General features: G+C 39.3%; 1 protein-coding gene across 6 annotated transcripts in view; it reads left to right on the top strand.

Annotated features, from left to right (window-relative positions):
* GRM5 (glutamate metabotropic receptor 5) overlaps positions 1–23,597 on the top strand; it is a 545,439-nt gene that overhangs the window by 479,702 nt on the left and 42,140 nt on the right. For all 6 annotated transcript variants that reach the window (XM_032295814.1, XM_032295819.1, XM_032295815.1 and 3 more), the window contains exon 8: positions 2,744–3,683. In XM_032295814.1, the coding sequence (XP_032151705.1) occupies positions 2,744–3,683 (940 nt within the window). The remainder of the gene's footprint in view (positions 1–2,743; positions 3,684–23,597) is intronic.

Genomic DNA, 23,597 nt, shown 5'->3' on the forward strand with positions numbered 1-23,597 from the left:
GTGTGTGTGTGTGTGTGTGTGTGTGTGTGTATGAATGATTAATACTTTATTTTGTAAAACAGTCTCTCCAAGGAGCAATTGTGTATATATAAGCCTAAATTCTATGGCATACTAAAGTATCAGAAATTGAAATCCAACCTCTATGGGAAGCACATGGGAACATAGGTGACTAGAAATATGGATACGGGTATATTAATGAGCAATGAGATATGTATTTTTATACTTAATGAGGTTATATAACATAAGTGTTTTCTATTTAGTTGTATTTAGTCTGAACTATCCACAATCTCTAAAATTAAAAGTAATTTGTTTCAATATTAAATGTACAATTATTTAGAGTAAGAATGTATTTTCCCATAGAAACAATTTTGCAAGGTGTGCTGAGAATCCCAGGCTAGCTCATAACTCCTATTGAACCTATTATGACTTTAATTATAGTACTAATAATACTATAAGAAATCTGAGATCTTAAAGCAAAACAGCAGCAGGGCAGAAATAAGAGGAAGAAGAATTCCATTCCCTTCCCCTTTCCCTTCCCCTTCTATCCTCTTCTCTTCCCTTCTTTTTTTCCCTTTCCCTTTCATTTCCCTTTCCTTCTTCCAGTTCCTTCCCTCTTCCCTTCCCTTTTACAGCAAAGCTACCGTCTGACATATTTTGGAAGAACTACATGCTTCCTTGCTGTCATTACTTGTTGCCTCCCCTACCTCCCAGTAACCATTGATATTCAAAGCCACTGACTGCAACACTCTTGATCATGGGATATGATAAGTTAATAGGAAAACTTTACCCCTTCTCAATAAGGATTTGATTTGCCTGCACATATCAAGAAAATAAATACGTAAAGGAAGCTTAAACAAAGAAGAGTTGATCTGCATACTTCACAGGTAGTGGGGAGTGGAGCCCCCTCTATTTTTCTCTTCCAAACCCAAAACACATTTTCTGTCCTTCAAGTTGCCTTAAGCCCAAAACAACTGCTGAAGTTCCAGCCATCATGTTTATATTAAGGGCAGCAGCAGAAGAAAGTAAAGAAGGGAAAAAGTTTCCTTCTACCATGAGTTTATTTTCCTTTTACGAATCCTCTGTTAGCATGTTATTGGGCAAAACCTACTCATATGCCACATTTCACGGCAATTGTTGATGAAAAATGCAGTGTTTTAACTGATGCCTTTACCATCTCAAATGAAATTAGATATCTGTTGCTGCGAATAGAGGGCAAAATAGATACTGACATGCAATTAGTCATTTCCGCCATATTCCTCACATTTCCAATACTCCAGATTACTTGCCTCCTTCCCTACTTACTCAGTGAAGCTGCCTCAATTCTGTTTTCTTTAAAAGTTTAACTGACAGGATTGTTCCTTCTAGAACAATGGTTCTCAGCTTTGCTTGCATATTAGAAGCACTTGCAATATTGTCAAAAAAAATCCTGATGCCCAGGTCACACTCAGACCAATTAAGTCAGAAGCTCAACCAATGGGACACCCAGGTCTCAGGATTTCAGATACATATGCACACACACACAGACACACACACACACACACACACACACACAGTTGTGTATATGTGTATATATATATATATATATATATATATATATTTGTGTGTGTCTGTATATACACATATATAGGTATATATGTGTGTGTGTGTGTGTGTGTGTATAGATAGTCTTGGTAGTTCTAGTGTGTAACCAGCTTTGAGAACCACTGTCCTATAAAAATTGTAAAAGAACACAGATAACCCAAATGATGCTATATTCTGTCACCTTTTTATGCTATATCATTAAGACATATTTTAAAAACTGCATGCCATAAGTAAGGAATTATTTTGAGTGATACACTTCCCTTGCCTGCCAATTGCTTGCCTTTGGGGTCAGTTTTCTTATAAAAATGAACGTCTTCCTTTTTTAACAGAATCTTCTGTAACATCTAAACCACAAGATTCTCTGAAAATTCCAATTCTTCTTTACTAGTGTTGGTCATATTTATACCTTTTTCACTTTTCACACCTTCCCACATCCATTCAAACACTCTGTATGGCTCTAAAATAAGTCTTAAATGTGTCCACACCTTTATCTCATCCAAAACCCACACAGCAACCAAAGAAATGTTACACACACACACACACACACACACACACACACACACACACACACACATCTGATCCTGGCATTGCTCGACATAGATCCTTAGAGTAACTCCCCACTGATCTTGGAGTCTCTGACCTGCAAAATCAGCCCCCTGCCTACCTCCCAGCCTCATCTTAAGCCACTTGTTACACTATCATATGGTGGTTTACTTTCATGCCTCTCTTCCTTACAGTTAACATGTTTGCCAAGCCCATGAAATCCCCAACTCCATCAAACCCACATATTTATTTGCTAATTCCTATTGTAGGAGGCCTTTGCTGCTTCCACAGAATGATGAGAATCCATGTTATACTTGCTCATGACCAATTGTTTAAAGGCCCCTGATTAATTTTATATGAGGGCTGGAAACATGTTCTTCATTATTGTGTTTCAGAGCCTAGAACAGTTCCTATCATAGATCGTGTATGTGTTCAGTAATATCATCATAAAAATTTTCTGAATGAACACATGAAACAATGAATAGCATGAGATTCTGAAATTAGAAAGCCAAATAGGAGACAAACTGAAATGGTCATAAACAGCTGCTTGTAACTTAAGGATATGTGACCCAAGTCAACATCTCTCCCTCCTTTACCATATGTGTTTGTGTCTCTGCAGGTTGTGATTTGATCCCAGTACAATATCTTCGATGGGGTGACCCTGAACCCATTGCAGCTGTGGTGTTTGCCTGCCTTGGCCTCCTGGCCACTCTGTTTGTTACTGCAGTCTTCATCATTTACCGGGATACACCAGTAGTCAAGTCCTCAAGCAGGGAACTCTGCTACATTATCCTCGCTGGTATCTGCCTAGGCTACTTATGTACCTTCTGCCTCATTGCAAAGCCCAAACAGATTTACTGCTACCTTCAGAGAATTGGCATTGGTCTCTCCCCAGCCATGAGCTACTCAGCCCTTGTAACAAAGACCAACCGTATTGCAAGGATCCTGGCTGGCAGCAAGAAGAAGATCTGTACCAAAAAGCCTAGATTCATGAGTGCCTGTGCCCAGCTAGTGATTGCTTTCATTCTCATATGCATCCAGTTGGGCATCATCATTGCCCTCTTTATAATGGAGCCTCCTGATATAATGCATGACTATCCAAGCATTCGGGAGGTCTACCTGATCTGTAACACCACCAACCTCGGAGTTGTCACTCCACTTGGATACAATGGATTGTTGATTTTGAGCTGCACCTTCTATGCGTTCAAGACCAGAAATGTTCCAGCTAACTTCAACGAGGCCAAGTATATCGCTTTCACAATGTACACAACCTGCATTATATGGCTGGCTTTTGTGCCAATCTACTTTGGCAGCAACTACAAAATCATCACCATGTGTTTCTCGGTTAGCCTCAGTGCCACAGTGGCTTTAGGCTGCATGTTTGTGCCGAAGGTATACATCATCCTGGCCAAACCAGAAAGAAATGTGCGCAGCGCCTTCACCACATCCACCGTGGTGCGCATGCATGTAGGGGATGGCAAGTCATCCTCCGCAGCCAGCAGATCCAGCAGCCTAGTCAACCTGTGGAAGAGAAGGGGATCCTCTGGGGAAACCTTAAGGTAAAAGTAGTGGGGGCTTAGAGGGGTGCTGGCCCCTATAGCTGATGCAGAGGCGTGTGTTTCTTGGGTCTTTTAAATGGGAGAAATCTGAGTAAATAAAACCATGGGAGGCAGTGTCCTTTAGGGAATGGACCTTCTCATCGAATGGTATTTATAGGGTTAAGGGAATGTGGGCCCAATTACTTAGGGCAAGTCTAGAAACATGGAAGATAAAATCTCTAATAAAGCAGAGTCACAGTATATGGGGAGTGAGGCTGAGAGGTAGACAGAACAGAGTTAGGTCACAAAGCCAAGGCAAGGACCCTCAAGTCCTGAGGGGACAGGGTTACACTGTGAGGTAAATTCTAGTTCACCAGAACAGGTTTAAAAAATATATTACTAACAAAGATTCTACTGAGAGCAGAATGCCAAGAATGCTACACACCAGACTGCACTTGCCTAAACCTTATTCAAGCCAGGAGAGTGCTTAAATGCCCATCTCACTGAGGCACAAGAATGTAGGATTTATATTTTAGCTCTTAATGGGCAAGATGGAATCTTTGGGAGATGTCTAAGCAGCTGAAAAGGACAAAACAACAAACTGACTTTGCATATATAATTTTCCTAAATAACCAGTCAGTTTCCCAGTTCTCTGTTGCCTATAGTCTCATGCCACCCTAAGTTCAATTGTCACAGGTAGTAGTTATTCGATCATTTCAATCTGAAAAGAATCTAGATCCAAAAGCCAGTGATTTCCTCCCAGGTAAGGAACTGCTTTACATGATAAATGATCCCAAAGCACTTCAGAAGACAAGATGATATCAGTGGCTCGGGAAGAAATGTTGAAGCACCAAAAAGGCTACCTGGATTGATGATAATTGGGACTAAGGACCGCCTTTATTTAAGAAGTACACATCAAAAGGGCTGATCAAGACATCAGCGCTGCTAACTCTACTGAAATTTAACAGTATTTTTTACAGCTAGATAAATAACTGGAAGATAGGTATCTTTCAAATGGAAGCTGCATATCTAAATAACATTACTTGAACTATTCTCCTATACCATCTCTTAGCCTGCATGAAAGTCCTACTTTTCTGTCAGCGTTAAATCTTCAAAGCATGACTTAGTATGATGGTGAAGATACTGTGTCTGCCGAGGTTTGACAATAACTCAGAGGATAGTTGAATGTTACCCACAAGGTCCAATTCGTTTACATTATTAACTTGTACTCTTACCTCTTTCAATTCTTTTCCACTTCCTTTACACTTCTCATCTCTTTTTACATACATCGTATAAGACATTCAATTAAACTGTAATTCCTGTCTTCTTCAATAAATCCTGGCAATGGCACGGTCTGTACACAGCAGGCCTTTCATATATCTAACCTGCTGGCCTATTTTCCATCTGCCTTCGTGACTCCTCTATGAAACATTCTTTTTCTGAAATTTCTGCAATATCAGCCTTTCCTTTTGGCTAAGAAAATTTATTTTTCAGACTTTTGTTTTATCAGCTTTTCTTCAAGTCCTATCTGTAAACAAAATCTCCCAGGAAAGCCCAGTATATAAAACAAGCACGTTGAGGGAGGGAGGGAGGGAATTGTGAGTCTATGTCTAAGCACCTAAAAACTCACTAAAGAAAGCTCCTTAGGGAGCATGGAGTGGTGGCAGAGAGCACGGGCTGCGGAGTCGGATTGTTTCAGTTTGAACAACAGCACAGCTGCTTCATCTCTCTGCACCTTATTTCTACCATCTGACAAACTGGATTGTAAAAAGTGAAAGGGATGATACGTGTAAAGGCTGGCACATAGTAGGCACTTTTCTAAAAATAGCACAGTACAAATGCTAGAGAACACTGGGATTAAATACTGGCAGCATCACTTACCAGCTGTGGAACCTTAAGCAAATTAATGTAACCTCTCTATGCCTTGTTCCTCTAAAAAATGGAGATGATGGAATGCGTAGTTCATAGACTGTGAGAACTGAATGGGTTAACATGTGTGTAGTGTCTGCCGCATAGTAACCACTTCTTAACTATCTGCTATTTTGATTAACCAAGTTAACCACTGTCAGTCTTCTTTTACTCCTGAAAGTTACTGTATCGGATACACAATCTGGATGATCTTAATAACAAAGAGAGCATTATAAATGACAGAAGAAATCTATGGAGATATTGATTATACAGTCTGGGTTTTCCAGGGCATCTCCATCTTGATGTTGTCCAGCTCCTTGCTGTTCTGTATGGTACATCCTTTGTTCCACTTTAAGCAGAGCAAGCTCCTTAGGGGTGGAGCCCTGCTATTCACAGTGTCTCCAATACCTACCTGTAACCTGAAGGGTGCTTGGCACATAGAAGATGCTCAATAATGATTTCTGGTATGTTTGTTGAATGAATTTGGGAAGGTAGCTATGTGGTAGGTATTTTTTTTTTTTGCTTGTCTTCAAATGTGCACACTCTTGCTCCCCAGTTATCCTATTAACTTTTATAAGACTGAGACCACAGTGCCCTGTATTACAGATATCTCTCTCACTCATGTGGTCATCAGGTTCTACTCTAGACTTGGATCACTGATCTTGTGCTTTGCCATAGTTATACTATTTCCCTAGTAACATTCAATTAATATTTTCAACTATTTCATTCCTAATTTAATAAACAAAGGGGCAAACAAAAGCAACGCATTTTACTGACAGTGCCAATCAATAGAAAACAGAATTCTAAAGATTTTTGTTGCAGTGTTTTAACTTGTTTTTCCTACAGGGCTATATAGTGTTTTTTTGTTTGTTTTGGTTTTGGTTTTGGTTTTTTTTTTTTTTTTTGCTCGATTTTGCAATCTGTGCATGTGGATGTTAGAATCCCAAAGAGGGTAAGGATAGAACTTTGGCAAGTGTTTGGTCTTCTTCCTGCAATCTTGGCAAATCTTGATCTGTCTATGTGATTATAGCTGAGACAGGCTACAGTCTGATTATATAGAGACTTCTTTTTTTGCCGTCAATCAAAATATACAAGCTAGGACCTGCTTTTGATATGGAGAAGAAAAGGGGGCAAGTCAAGCTGTAATGCTCTTGCATCACATGCATCTGATACTGGCTCTTTTTTTTCTAAGTCACAGTCCTTAGAAAGAAACACAAACTACAATTCCTTTCCTCTAGGGCTTCCATGAGTTCCAAAACTAAATATTTATTCTCTGTCATACAAAATCAAGATGGTTCGCATATTTATTACATTGGAGCATATAGTGACTTATGTAGGGATTCATCTCTCATTTGATAATTAGTTGTATAAAAGTCACTGTATATCACATTGTCTGCCACACTACAGCTTAAATAATGGGAAATAAATAAATTCAGATGTTTTTAATATTTTTACATTTTATTCTGAATCACTTCCACAAGTTGTGCTTCTCAGACTTGAAAATCTTAATACACCATTGGGCTCACCTCTTGGGATGTCAGGTGGGCTTAAATAGGTAAATTAAGTCTCTGGATGTAGGTAATTGGGGAGAAGCATCCACCCTGCTGGGCCCAGCTCTGCTCTGCTGTCCCCCATCTGGTGTGTGAAGAAATAGGCTACTATAATCTCAGACTGGGTATGCCCTCTGTTTCTGGGTAGGGTCTATGTGTGTCCCTTCCACATGGAATGGCAGATGGCAAGCGCTCTCCATCTTAAAGGGGATACTGTGTACCTCAAAAAAAAAAAGAACATAACAATATCTAAGGTTATAGTAACTATGTCTCCCAAAGTTAGTACAGGCTCCTGGAATGGTGTCTATACAGAGATGGAAAATGCAAAGGCAGCATACTAGTTGACAGTTCCTGCTTTGAAACCACACGTGGGTTTCAATTCAGCTATGAATTTGAATAAGGCACTTTAGTCTGTTTTCTCAACTATAAAATGGTAGATAATAATTCCTATTCTGAGTAGTCAATAAGGTAATATGCATTAAGTATTTAGTACCAGCACATAGAAAGTATTCAGTAAATGCCACCTAACCTTTTAGAATTGTGTCTGCAAGTAACAGAAAGCCTATTTTCAAACACTTATACTCTTTGGGGTTCATTTTCCTTATGTTAAACAAAATTTTGGAAGGAGATTGCTTCAGGTGTTAGTTCAGTGATGCAAAGGCAAACATTCCTGCCATTCTCTAGGCCTTTCACTAATGGTTACAATACAATTGTCATGGCTCCACACATTACATCATTTCATTAGGGAAAACAAAAGTTTTTTCCAAGTCCCATAAGAATTGCCCTTTTGTCTCACTGAGCCAAAACTGTCTAATACAAGAGAATGTAGGCAAGTGACATTTAGCCTCTTCCGCCTCTATCATGGAAACGGAAAGAGAAAAGGGCGCCCCAAGTGTTTGTTAGATAATGCAGTGCATAGTGCCTGAAATGTTAGTACCTAGTAGTAGTCATGGTGGTAATGGTCATAGGAGGAGGAGGAACTGAACAGAGAAGAGGGCAAAGAAGAGGAAGGAAGGAAGATGACATGAAGCACAAAGTAAGAGACTGGCAAAAAGGTTCAAAACAGAGTAGTTCCCCAAAATGGTTCATTTATTACCCACCTGTTATGTTCTGCCACCTTACAGAACTTTACTTTTCATATGTATTACTAGTCTAACCTTTCTAATTGTCACAAAATACTGCAAGTTGAAGCAACAATCCTCCCATTCTTTATATGAGGAATTTGAGGTCCTACACAGTGAGAAGACTTGCCTATTATCTCATGACTACTGAGTAATGGAGCAGTTTTTAAATTAAGATCTTAGCTGATAATCACTAGAGCTGAGCACATATGGACTGCCTCCTTTGGAAAATTAGTATATGCATTGAAAAACAGCTCCATGAAAGGAAATTATTTGGTCAGAAATGTAAAAAAAATACTCTGTTCTCTTATTGGAGATAAACACCGAGAAGTCTTGCACTGTAGAAAACTATCATCCATTTGTTAACTCTAATTATTTTGCAGACTTATACACAAGACCATTTTTTTTCCCCAAGTAACCCCCTTAACATTCTGAAGAACTAATGCTCAAAAAAACTTACTTTAGAAAACATCATCAGAGACCCAAGAGAGGACAAGTTTAGGGGCCTGAAGAGTAGCTCATGTCTTCAGTGAGAAGGGGGGCTAGCGGAAGCAAATTTCCACCTCTCATCATGGAGAAAGAATCACTTTGAGCTCTCTGAGCACCTAAGGAGACAACAGAGGTAATTCTAACAGATCCAACAATTTTATGGGAAGTTAAATTGGCTCAACCTAGAGCACAAATAGAAACGTGCCCAGAGTCAGTCATTCAATTCATTGAAATAGCAAACGGAGATTTTTATTTAAATAGAAATGAGTCACTACAGACTTTTTTATACAGAAACATGCTATTTATGCCATCAATATATAGAGGTCCCTGTGATTAACATTTTGGTTCTAGACACTAATTTCTAGCACAACATGGTGCAGCATCAAATCATTGTCAAGGAGATAATGCCAGGCTTCCATTTAAGGCCTTCACTTCAGCTGCAAATTGACAAATGAACACAAGGCCAGCTCTGACCTAAATAACACATTAAATCTGATGAATCTAAAGTTCTAGCTCTACAAGATTTAGAAGTTCCAGGCACATGGAACTAGGGTTCTAAAATACAATGGGTCTTTTGTGGCTAAATTAATGACAGAGACCTACAGCTCGAAGCTATAAATTTTCTCAGAAGGCAAGGCCCTCCCTTAGAATTCTAGTCAGTGGCAGAATAATTAGTGTTGCCTCCACCTTAAGTGAAATTTAGAAAGTGCCATTTGCCACTTCTGTTTTAATTAAGTAATTAACTTTGCTTTAATTACCATTGTCATGAGGGCCCACTTTGGCTACCTGCTAAAACAACTGCTGGTCTCCCCATGTTCATTGGCTGAATTATGATATGCCTAAAAAAATGGGTTCATTTGTGTGAATTCCAATATTCCCCAATTGTTATCAGAGCTTTCATAAGTTCCAATGACTTATATTTCTTTCAGGCATTATTAGTCTGCATGAAGTGATGTTCATACTATTTCTCTTTCTTTAGAGTCCTCCACCTTACCTTCTATCTCTCCAGGTCCTACTTATCTTCCAAGGCTCAGACACCTGAATAAGACCCTATCAGATTTACCCATCTCACAGATTTTCCATCATCTGGACTTTTAGAGCATTTATCGGGTATAGCATACATTTTACACATATCGCTCACCCTTTCTTTACTTGTTACTTATTCACAGAGATTGATTAAGGACTCAGCAATGCCAGGCACTGTGTTATGCCCTTGGGATATAGGGATTGCTTGTGTACATATGTAACATTCTCCCAACCATCTAATGCTGTCTTCAGAATATGTATATCTCCCTTGGTGCCTGGCACAGCGCTTGCCCAGCAGTGATTAATAACGAATATACAGGACAGGTGGATTAGAGATCTGTTGGGAAGCAGTTCATGGAGCTCACACTGCCTTCACAGTGAACAAGATTTCTGATAATGCTTGTCCTAAAAATACAAGAAAAAATGCTTTCTAAAATCAACTTTTTTTAAAAAAAAATCAAGCTTCCATTGAATGCCTACTCAGCAGCATCAATAACTGTCCCAGATCCTAGGGATAGAGAGATAGATGGAAAAAAAAAAAAAAAACAGTATTTGAGAAGCCCTCAGTCTCCCAGGGAAGGCAGGATTAGAAACAGTAAGTTCAATAAAGCAATACAGTGCCATGATAGGAGCCTACAGAGGTACAGAGGGGCCCAAAAGTAGAAATAGTAAATACTGTCAGGAATTAGAAATAATATTTAAAAGACACTAATTCGAACATGAGAAACTAAGTGTTTTAAACCCTGTTTAGAAGCCTTTAGAGCTTCTCCACCAGGTAGGACAGGATAGAGCCAAATTTCTTTTGCATAGTAGGAAAGGCCCTTGCTAATCTGACTCCTTCACCTTTGGCTAGCCTTGCTTCTGGCCACCCCCTGCCTGACTCCACACTGACCCTTCACAATTTCTTTGCTTTAGGGCCTCTAGGGAGGCAGTTACTTTGGTAGTTACCCCATCTCACCCCCAAGTCTCACTTGGCCAACTCATATTCATCTTAGATATTGATTCTGCTGGAAAGCCTGTCCTGGCCCTTTGAGAATGCATTAGGTTCCCCTCCATAGATCCAAATGAGCCATGTGCTTCTTGCTACAGAGCATTTATCATCCCAGGTTAGAGCTGTGTTTAATTTCAAGACTCTTTTACCACTATCGCCAGCCCTGCCACATACAAGCTATCCCATGAACTTATTAAAGAGAGGAGCTGTAATTACTCATTATCTCTATCTTTGGCACCATGCACAGTGCCAATCACATACTCAGTAGTCAAAAAATGTTTGTTAAGTGAATGAATATATGGAGAAATAACTAATGATGTCTGAGCTGCATTGGCATTTTCCAGTGAACAAGAAAAGCCTAAAGCTAGGGAGTAATTACATTTATTGAGCACTTGCTTTGGGCCAGACACTGCTCTAAACTCCTTAAACTTATTGAATCTCTTCATTTCCAAAACAATCTGTGGAGTAGGCATTATTACCTCGCTTACTGTACACATGAGGAAGCTGAGGTAAACAGAAGCTAATTGACTAGCCCATTCAGACAGTGTAGAAGAGGAAGGATTAGAATGAAAGGATGCCAGCTTCACGGCCCATTCAGGTAACCCTAAGCTGTGCTCCTCATTCCAGCCCTTATGACAAACCTGACAGCCCTAGCTAAGAAAACCTGGGATTAAGGAGTGAGGAATAGAACTCTTCCTGAAGGAATTTCCTTGAACGCTGCTTTCTGCATCTTTATTGCACTGTATACTTTTGATTCACTTGTATCTTGAACTGAACCTAATTTGATGTGCTTTTTGTGTGTAAATAGAGTACACAAAATCCTCCTAGATAAAATTTAAACCTTAAGAACTGCCTGAAATTTGGTGGTGATTCTCAAATATCTATATAGATTTTATGAGAATAAAATCTGACTGACTTATTTTTATTATTTATCATAGTTTTGCAGGAATTATGAGGACTTAAACTACTTTTATGTATAGTTTTTTATTTACAAAGTTTTTATTATGAACTTTTATTATGAGCTTTTCATAAACCACAGTTTTACTCTGCCTCTGTTTACTAATTTTTCCCTCCAAGAAGTCCCACAAAGTTCTAAAAAATAAAATTTATAAATATACATTGAGAATTATGCTGGGTTTTTTTTTTGTTGTTTTTTTGTTTGTTTGTTTGTTTGTTTTCTGAGACGGAGTCTCCGTCTGTCGCCAGGCTGGAGTGCAGTGGCATGATCTCAACTCACTGCAACCTCTGCCTCCCAGGCTCAAGGGATTCTCCTGCCTCAGCCTCCCAAGTAACTGGGACTACAACTGCATGCCAGCACACACAGCTAATTTTTGTATATTTAGCAGAGATGAGGGTTTATTATGTTGGCCAGGATGGTCTCTATCTCTTGACCTCATGATATGCCAGCCAGAGGGTCCGTGTTTCAAGTCATCTAACCTTTTCCCACTCTCTCCCCCAGAACAAAATAACAGGAGTGCAGCCTATGAAATCTCAACAGCAGAAATTACAGCCCTTTCCCAAATACCACCTGTCCCTTAGCACAGTGGCATTCAACAGGTGCTTGCTTTGGATAATAACAATGACTGAGGAACTGCAGAAACCCTGACTTTCAGAATGTCAGCTCCCAAAAGCAGTGAGAACAAGAAGCTGGAATTGGCCATGTCAAGTGGGCCTGTATTTACAAACTCACCTGGCCAGAAGTCTCCAAGAGCTGAATCACAAACCCTCATATAACTACTTTTCTTTGAAGGGAGTGCCTAATCTGAAGTGAAATTTCATGACATACACAAAGAATCCTGATGCTTCCCACGTTGGTTCGGTCCAGTGTAATTCAACCAGTGTTTAGAATGATCACTATATACTGAGTACATTGCTGAGTTCTGGGAGAATAAAGATAAATAAGACACAAAGCCTACCCTTTGGAGAAGCTCACAGAGTACTAGGGGAGATGAATTCATACACAAATCAGTATTTTAGAGTATGGAATGATAGGGAGAAGAACGCACAGAGAAATCAGAAGTCACTGAGGAGTGAACTGAGTCCAATTTGAACATTTCTGGAAAGGTGACACTTGAGTTGAATCTCAAAAGATGATTAAGCCATGTGATAACCATGGAATACTCTGTACTGGGAAACAACAGGAGCAACAGCTCAGAAGTAGGAAACAACAGAGTGTGGGCAGGGAATCACCAGTGTGTAAAATGTGTGTCTATAAGTAACAGGAGACGAGGCTCGCAGGGAAAGTGCAAAGGAGGATCCTCTATTGTGTCCTTATAAGCTTAGCCTCAAGGAGCCATCAGCCAACCACCTTCCAGCTCTCCGATAACCTTTCAGTCACCTCTTTTCCCTTTTTAATACCCACTTTAGACATCCAGTTCCATAATACTCAGGGCTACCTCCCCAACACCAACCTGATACCTACACATATCATAAGCAATTAAAACTTCCCCTCCTCTCTGCTAGAGAACTGATAAATTAATCTGTGCTATAATGATAATGATTAATAATGGCTTGCTTCACCCTTTATGCAGTAGTCACTTACTGAGTAACTACTTTATGACAGGTACTGTGCTAAGTACTTTTATCTATGATTTCATTGGATTTTCACATAATATTTTAAATGAGAAACTATCATCCCCTATCCACATATAAAGAAAAGTTAATAACTAAAGCACACAGAGGCCCAACAGCCTTTAGTTAGTGAACTTATAGGTGGTAGAACCAAAATTTAGGATTCAAACCCAGGTCTATATGTCTTCAAAGCTCTTTTCAGTTCCAATATTGCTTTTCTGGTGGATTCATTTTCCCAAGCATGTATCTCATTTTGTTCTCATTACTGTTGATAAATAAGGTCATGATGAATGCATTTCTGCTACATATTTTGACCCAGATTTTTAGTCTCAGAGAAATAACCCTAAAGGCCATTTATTTATTTATTTATTTTGTATACAGGCAAATCAGTCCAAGTGACCCTGATGGAACAAGGTGGCCGTTGGTGTCTCTCATGTTGTCACTTGGCAGAAGTAGTGTGGTATAGGGAAGTGAGCTGTGTCAGTGAAGACATGTATTCTAATCCTGACTTTGCCATTTACAAGCCAGGACCCTAGACTAAGCACTTAAATCCTCAGAGTCTCTAGAAAATAAGGACCAAAATATTCATTTCACTCTATATTGTGGTCCAAGGGCCATGGTGGCTCACACCTGTAATACCAGCACTTTGGGAGGCTGAGGAGGGTGGATCACCTGAGGTCTGGAGTTCAAGACCAGCCTGACGAACATGGTAAAACCCGGTCTCTACTAAAAATAAAAATTAGCTGGGTGTGGTAGTGAGCACCTGTAATCCCAGCTACTCAGGAGGCTGAGGCAGGAGAATTGCCTAAATCTAGGAGGCAGAGGTTGCAGCGAGCCGAGATCACACCACTGCACTCCAGCCTGGGAGACAGAGTGAGACTCTGTCTCAAAAGAAAAAAAAATAAAAATAAAAATAAACAAATATATATATATATATATTCCAAAGTCCAGATCCATGAAAGTTTCCTTTTCACAAATCATGGGTTCATCTTATGACCCCACCTCATATACAGTCCTGGTGACATAATTTAAGAGTAGGTTACACGACTTTATTCCTTTGAAAGCTACTGACATGGAAATATTTGACTTCAGGAATTCTGCCTGAATTACTAGGAAATAATTGCTCTACCCTGGGGACCCATGGCCCTCCAAATTTTCATTACATTTTTTAGTGCAAGTTAATAAATTTCTGCTTAATTGCTTTTCTAGAAGTCAAACTTTCCTTAGGGTTTAAAGCTGGGTTTAAAGCTAGTTTGTGAGTTTTAGCCATTGCTCTCATTCCTGTTGTGGTTTGGCAGTTCATTTATGATTTTTCATTAAAAATTTGATTTTTAACTTGGTCCAGAACATGTGGATTCATCTTTACTTAATTACGCAGAAACTAAATGATGAATCACTGCAATACATTTTACGCATCACATAATACGTGTGTGCTCATGTTTTTCACATATATTTAGCTGCAACATTTAAAAAAACAATTGAAGAACATAGTCACAGCATCTCTCAGGTGCATAAGCTTTCTGCCTGGCCTTGTTCTCTGGCATCACAACAGTACATTCTGGATAAAAGAAGCTGCCAGAGAGCGTGACTCCCCCTCTGCTGAGTTAAAATGGCACAGCCAGAAATACAAACCAATGATGTGGTTTTCTTTCATTTATTTATACGACTTTTTTGTTTAAGAAAAAAAAAAGAGACCACGACTTGGTAAACAAACATAAATCTGTCATTAGCCCTGCTCTCCCAAAACAAAGAGTAACTGAAAATCAAAAAGCATGCTGAATGTAATAAGGCTCCCAGTGAAAAGAATAATTATAATCAGCATTTGTTAAGTAACTCCCAGTCATGTAAGAGACACTATTCCATGTGCTTTGCATACTACTCTTTCATGAAATAAAGCTTCCCAACCCAGAATCTCTGATTCAGTTGGTCTGGGATAGGGCCAGAGAGGTTGTCTTTCTAAGGAGCCTCCAAGTAATGCTGACACTGCTGGGTTAGGAATCACAATACAGATTCACTTGGAGAAGCAGGGACTTAACCTATTCTAAGCTCACAACAGTGATCTGAGTCAGATGTTATTATTATTAACTCTGTTTTAAAGTGAGAAAACTGAAGCTGAGAGAGGTTAAGTGATCTAAGATTACATAGCTGGTAAGGGACGCAAATAGTCCTGAACTCCAAGGATGTCTGAGTCCAAACATCACGTTCTTTCTACAGTACCATGATTGGTAAGCTTTCAAGAAAGTATGTCAAGTGAGTAATCAATTGTTTGCCCCTTCCTGTTTGCTTCATATTCAGACTTTTGTTTTGCAGATTCATTAAACTCTAGGACATTGCTGGCCCACCTGAGGGGAAGATAATAACACTGCTATTATAAGAGGCTTGCTAGTGGTTGGGTTATTAAGTATACTCTCCACTCTGCCCATCTGGTAAATTCCATGGCAGTCTCCGAGATTATTCTAAAAGTGTTCACCCAGCTTCTCCACTTATGGCTGACCTCACTAAGAGCCAATGTCCAATCCAGGAGACTCTTTCTGATTCCCGTACATTCGGGTCCAAGCAAATAATTGTGTTCATGCCAGATGCAGCAACACAGTTAATTAACAGGGAATTAGAAAGGAATTTGGGATATAAGTTGGCTAGTATCTCAGTATCAACAAATAGAATTGCTGTAAAAACAAATGCTAAATTAAACAAAAAACTCTTATTACATCTTCAATAGCATGAATAAAACAAGGGAAGTAATAGAATAGAATAATATCAACCCGAAGTCCTCTTTAGTAGCCAGAATGATATCCCTCAAACATGGTCACATGCTTTTCCCTGGAACCTGTGAATATGTTGTGTGATAAAACGGACTTGCAGGTGCAATTATGTTAAGGAAAGATGACCTTGGATTATCCAGTGGGCCTAATGTGATCACAAAGGCATTACAAGAATGAAGTAGGGGTGCCAGAGTCGGAGAGACACTTGAAAGTGCTACTCTGCTGGCTTTGAATGTGGAGAAAGAGTATAGAAGGCCAAGGTATGCCAGCAGTCTCTAGAAGCTGAAAAATACAAGGAAATGGATTGTCCCCTACAACCTCCAGAAAGGAATGTAGTCCTGCTAGCACACCGTGATTTTAGCTCAGTGAAAGCCATTTCAGCCTTCTGATCTCCATAAGGGGAGATAATAAATTTATGTTGCTTTAAAACCCCTAAATGTGTGGTCAACTGTTAAAGCAGCAATAGAAAACTAATGCACCCTTCCTAAGATCTGGAGACCAGATGAATGATCCTGTCCTAATCACAACACTCCTTGAAAGGTAGACTATCTTGGCTTAGGCAAAGGAAGAGGAGATTTTTGTCTTCCCTACCCAAAACTCCCGTGAAGTTTCATGACATCTTATAAGGTTTTACTCTGGCCATATGTATCACACAGAAAGTCACTGTATTCCCCCGTCCCCCCAGCATGCATCTTCTACCAGAGATCACTGGGGACAAGAACATATTCATCCCTTGGTTGGCTCTCAGTAGATACTGAGTAAATCGCTGTCATGGTAACACAAGGGGTAAAAATGAGAGCAAGCCCTACCGATTCCTCCTACTTATATTCCTCAGGAATAAACAAGCTCCTGCTGTGTTAAACCATCCATCTGAACTTTCCCCTATGCTGTGTCCTGTTCACTTCACTCTGGATCCCACTGGAGTCTTGATTAGAAGCGGAAGAGAGCAGGACCACACTTGGCCCATTAGTGAGAGTCAGGCACACCAGACAGTGTGCTCTGGACTGAGGCGGACACATTGTGACAATGCAGAAAAGGCACACAAGGAACATCAGAGGAAAATGAGAGGGAACAGGAGCTGAGTGAACTGTGGACACATCTCTCAGGAACTATCCAGCCACTGGATACACCCGAGTGTATAGCTTATTGCTAGAGAATGAACCAGGACAAAAGTAGACTTTACTCCATGCACAGAGCAAGGGCCTGGTGGTGCGGCAAAACAAGAACCAAATGTTCCAGCCCAAATGGACTAGCAGGCACTTTTCCCTTTCATTGATTAACTAATGAAAACACGAGAAAAATTGATTTCATCATTCACTCAACAGAAGTCCAACTTCAGGATTTGTTTTAATCTAAAGGATGTTTAGAATGTTGACGGTACTTGAGAAAAACTGAGCAAATTGACTTTAGTAGGAAAAAAAAAAAAAGAAACGTTAGCAGAATGCTAATGTGCTAAACTGAAGCTAAGCAGATGCAGACCTCTGATGTCTTGGCTGTCTTTTTCACCTTCAAACTCCAAATCCCTACATCAAAGCACATGTTATCTAATTTCCCCTTGGACATTTTCAGAGGCTTTTGTTTAATGGCATTCACTGCACAGACAACGCTTTGTGACTGTATCTCCACGGAAAATAGTGCCAGACAGACTGCAAGTTGTGGGCTGAAAGGAGCAGACAGCTTTTAAACTCCGGGGCATTTCTGACCATCCTCAGTAACGATAGTGAAGAATCAGGCCTTGTGTGTCAACCATCTCTGGACTCTTTTCCTCCTCCTTTTCTTCCCCTCTCAACCCCTAACCTGGCCCCCAGCAGTCAGCCGACTGGGTCCCTTTCCTGGCCACTAGGTGGCAGGCGAAGTTCTTTGGGGCAACTCCAGCGAGGGAGCCTTTCTGCCCAAGATGCTCTCAGCTTGTGTAGCAATAATCAAAGACTACCACTGTGGGTTTGCACAGAGAACTCAATGTAAGCAGCAGAGACAAACTTTTGCAGAAACAATGGTAACAGTAGAGGTGCTGATTTCCAGATATACCAACAGAAGAAGATTCCAAATACAAATTTCCAAATTTCATCTCTTGGTTTGCACATTATCATTAATGTTACATATCCATACACATAAAAATGATAAGACAGTCCAGCCACGGTGGTTTATGCTTGTAATCCTAGCATGTTGTGACACCAAGGTTGGAGGACAACTTGAGGCCAGGAGTTCAAGACTGGCCTGGATGACACAGCAAGACTCCATCTCTACAAAAAATAATTTAAAAATTAGCTAGCTGTGATGACACACAGCTGTCATACCAGTTACTCAGGAGGCTGAGGTGGGAGAATCACTTGAGCCCAGGAGCTTGAGGAGGCAAGAGTGAGCTCTGGTCATGCCATTGCACTCCAGACTAGGCAACAAAGATCCCAACCAAAAAAAATAAAAAATAAAAAGTGACATTTAAGAGTTGGAAAAAATCAGAATTGTTTCCTAGAATGTTGATGCCAGATTTTAAAAGCATATCTCTCACATGCCATAGAAGAAGTCTGGACTAAATATCCTCCTACCACTCACTCTTGACACTGAAAATACAATTACAACTCAATGAGTGGTGTTTGCAGTGCTTATTCTTCAGAGTCAAACTACCAAGATCTTCCATTGATTAGTGATGTACCATGTGCCCATGTGTACTATCTGTTTAATCTAATTCACTTCTTACAACAACCCTGTTAAGTAAAGTTTATTATACCCCTGTCCTGATGAGGACACTGAAGTTTGGAGAGGGAAAGAAACTTGCCCAAGGTGGCGAGTGGCTAAACTAAGGTTTGAATTCAACAGTTGAGGTTAAGAATTTTAACTCTAAAATCTACTAAAATGTATCACTATCTCTAAAGCTTGACCTCTGAATAAGAATCGGATCTGCCTTTTCAGTGCTTACTCACCCCATTTCTGGAGGGAAAAAAGAATTGTGAAGGAGCACATAGCCTTTTACTGTGAGAGAAAATTAGTATGTCAGAGTCAGCAGCATTTTACACCTAAGTAAGTGCTCAAAGCAAGTATGAAGAGCTTGAAGTCTGCTGGTGGGAGGTAGATGAGAAAAGAGACCAAGAATGAAGTGAGGCTGCTTTTGCAACTATTACAGGATTCAAGTTCTTGGACACTCCAGCTAAAGTCTAAATAGCCAGAAACCACAGAAGGCAAAGTGGAGTGTGGGATGGATATAGAAAGGAGATGATGGGGGCTAATGATAACTAACTTTCAGTGAACATTTTCGATGTAGCAGGCACTACTGTCAGCACCACATAAACATTCATCCAACCATTATAACAACTCCATGAGACAGGTCATATTAGTATCCCCATTTTATAAATAAGGAAGTTGAGACATGTGAGGTTAAATAAATTGCCCAAGGACATATAGCTGGACAGGACTGGACTTGGAATTCAAATCTAAGCAGTTTGTCTCTAGAGTCCATTAGCTTAGCCATCAGAAATTGTACACTAAGATTGTATTTGAAAGACTGGTAAGGAATTTGTGAATCAATCAAAGAAAGATCAGTATTGAGAAAGACATTTGAGAAATCATCATCATTACGACTTGATTTCAGTTACAAATCTTCCTATTTAACCCTCTTGATAAACTGAATAAACACCTATCAATTTCCCAGTTTTCCTTTGTTATTCCCCACATGCCTTATCAGTTTCTCTTTCTGGAAGACTTAAAGCCACTGTCTGAAGTACTCCTCTGTATCATAATCTGGGCAACTTCTAGAGACAATGTGGTTTGGTCACGAAAGCAAGTGTACACAAGACGCACATTTAAGTTTCTTAGCTGAAATGTCTGCATAATGCAAACAGGGCTGACTTGAACTAAATTGGTACAAGGAGTTGGATGTTTCCTAAAAACAGATACGGATGAAGTGCATGGTTTCATTTTATCGGTTATGATTTATTTTTATTTCCTTTCCTCACATGATGACTACTTCTAAAGTTGTTATGGAACATATATTTTAGAAAGTGGTCAGGTACAGTTGAAGTTCACTGGCTATTTCTTAAGTACCTATCTAATAGAAATACTTAAGTCATTTTTTAGAATTAAGTGTACTTGACAACCTGGATAATTTTTTAATGTTTAAATCAGGTCATCAGAAGAAAATATTATTTTGATCAAGAAATTAAGTAATGATTTTATCATCACTCCTCTAGACCATGATTGAAGTTTCTTCTTCTTCTTCTATTTCCTCTCTGGATAAAAGCTGTAACTTCAACCTAATTGCCCAAAGCTGTGTCATCCGTAACATTTTGCTTGCTCTGACCCTTCACATCCAGTCAGTCATTTCTCCTACTAATTTGACCTTATCTTTTAAATTGTCACGATATCTTCATGGACCAGGTCTTCATAACCTATTGTCTGAACTGCTGACAGAATGTTCTAAATCCCTGTTATTGATCCACTACCCTGTCCCAGCAGCTACCAGAGTCATCTTCCTACAAGTGAAAATGTAATCACATTACTCAATACTCAAATTAATTTCAGAGTATACATGCCTTACCACATAAAAATCTAAAACTCTTTCATGTGGCTCAGAAAGTCTTAATCACCTGGCCCTTGATGACTTGTCCTTCCCAACCTCTGGTCCAAACACCAGCCGGCTACATCAAACCTCTAGAGCGCCCCCCTTCCCACCACCACCAGTGCTTCTCCAGTCAACCTCCAAACACATACTGTAACACAGTGCCAAACTGCATATAGTTCCCAATACAACAATTCGTGGGACATTTCTTTTGTTGCTATTTTTTGGGGTTTTAGGTTTCGTTTTTTTGTTTTGTTTTTGTTCTTTGAGACAGTGTATGGCTCTGTCACCCAGGTTGGAGTTCAGTGGCACAAGCGACATCCATGGCCTGGGCTAAAGTGGTCCTCCTGCCTCAGCCTCCCAAGAAACTGGAACCACAGATGTGTGCTACCACACCCAGCTAATTTTTGTACCTTTTGTAGAGACCAGGTTTCATCACATTGCCCTACTTTGTCTTAAACTTCTGAACTCAAGAAATCCACCCTCCTCGGTCTCCCAAATTGCTGGGATTACAGGCATGAGCAACTGTGCTAGGCCCTCTTGGCCATTTCTTTGTTTTATATTCTTTCTGCCTCTGAATTTATCTCCCTGAATAATATCTCCTTTTCTATTACCTAGGAAACGCCTTCTTACTCTCCAATGCCTAACCCAAATATTCCACTTGTTTTCTCAACTGTATTTCCATTGGATTTTCTGGATCTCCTATAAAACTCATCAGGTTGTATTGAACTATTGATTTGTATGTTTTTTCTCTGTGCTTGACAGTAAATTTCTTGTAGGCATTGCTTTCTTTCTCTCCACCCACAGCAACTAACTCAGTGCTTGTTTTTATCAAGTTCTTTGGTAAATATGTGCTGGATGACCAGCAAAGATTCATTTCTGTAGACTCTGGTGAAGGCTTAGCTCCTCCCTTAATATGAATCAACACTCAAGAGTAGTTCATTTTTCAAGAGAATAACTCAACTTTCAAAATGTTCCACTAGTGCTTGGTAATATACTTTTAAATATATTAATGTCTCCACTAGAAATGTAGAAGGTAAATGCTAAGAAGATTTAGATCTGGCAGGTTGTAATGCTATGAATGATATATTTTAAACCGTTTAATTTTGAGGGAAGAATTGCTTTGCATTGATTAATTAAATGGTTTGGAATAATTGAAGTATATTTGTGGAGCTATTAAAGACTATGTCTGGATGATTTCGATGAACTGCATCTAAAACACTGCCTTTGTATAATGAATTGATATTTTTGAATGCTGTGATTACAGTGGATGTTTTTAATTTGCATGTGATCTAGTGGTCCCATTTGTTCTTACTTCAATTTGATTTAAATGTTTTTCATTCATTGTTATGAATTTTCTGAATGGTAAGGTAAACTAAGCAGTTTTATTTTCAAAATTCTGTCTCAAGAAATGTTCCTTTTTATTCCCATTAGTCTTGCTTCGAAGTGGTCTTGCTGCACCATATCTGGTCCATGCAAGTCATATCTCCTTCAGAACATAGCATTTTATATCAGAGAAAAGTATGCCTCAGGCATAATTCTGTGAGTTAACAACTCTATTCTCCCAAGCAGCATTCCTTTGGTAAAGATCAAAGAAATAAGAGGAAGATAGGAATATCCTTTCCTCTAGCTCTTTGGCTAAAATAAGTTTTCTACCTTTCCTCATTCACTTAGACACATTTTTTTGGCCTTACTTTCTATGTCCCAACTCCCTCCCCTCCCCACCCCCAGCAAGGTATTTGTAGTTCTAGTATTTTCATTAGTTTGTAGGCACAAGGCTATATCTGGTGGCTGGTTAAAGAAGAAAACATATGTATCAAATTCCTATAAAGTACTGCATGGTATTATATATTGTATCTTACTTCATTTGTACAATAGCCTTGCAAAATACAAATATACTAATTTTTATACTTGTGAAAGTTGAGGCTTGGAGGGCTGAAAGAATTTATCTGAGCCTGCATGTTCAGCTTGTTATTGAGCTGATGTGAACCCACGACTGCCAGCCTACTCCTTGTGCCCTTCACACTATGCCTTATTATAACCTCCATTGCTCCTTAGCTGAAAAATATTTGCCTGTTGGTCTCAAAAGGGAATCAGGTATAAAAGTGAAACTCTCGAGTGATTAAAGGAACTCATAAAGGAGATAGTCTTGAGTACAAGAATAATGGGAGTGTTTGAGTTGCTTATGTAGGGAAAGCATTCCAGCAAGAAATAGATAAAAGATATGGCTTGGGGCTGCATGAGGCTGTCTCGCATCTCTTAACTGAGGGTATATTCCCTAAGGTCCAACGGTGGTCCTTGGCTTCTGTCTAGTTTTGTTCTCTTCTTTGGAGAACTCAACTATCCCATCATTACACTTTCAATTCTCAGGTATTCGCCTTGATTTCTGGTTGTGAGTCTACAAATGACAACTAGATAGCTCCACTTTCATACCTGGAATCACCTCAACCTCAACACATCCAAAGCTCACTTTCTTTTATATCAAATAAATCAATGTGTAATAGTTTCTTTCTTCCCATGTTTCTATTAAATGCAACAAATTTTTCTACTCCTACTCTGAAAATGTAATCACATTTAATTTTTTCCTGGTCCTCAATATACCCATTTTTAATCAGATATGAGATAAAACTGGTTTTTTAATGTTTTAATTTTGTGTCATTTAATTTCCACAATTGCTATACAATTGAATATCAGATATCTATACATCTGAATTAATACAAGAATGAGAAACCAATACATCTGATCAGCTAAAAAATATTCAACGCCTCCCAATTTCTGTTGAAAAATACACTACTGGGAATTCTTCATAGTATCTTCAGCTTGCTTTTCTTACTTTTTCAATGTAACCTTATGCTCCTCCTCAGCATTAGTCTTCTGCATAAACCAAGCTGCTTCATCACTCAAACTGTTCTTGTACATTTCTGTTTCTATGAAGTAAATTCATTGAATTTACATAAATTTATTT

The sequence above is a fragment of the Sapajus apella genome, unplaced genomic scaffold, assembly GCF_009761245.1.
Source record: "Sapajus apella isolate SASKATOON/1434 unplaced genomic scaffold, GSC_monkey_1.0 scaffold34, whole genome shotgun sequence".
NCBI lineage: Eukaryota > Metazoa > Chordata > Mammalia > Primates > Cebidae > Sapajus > Sapajus apella.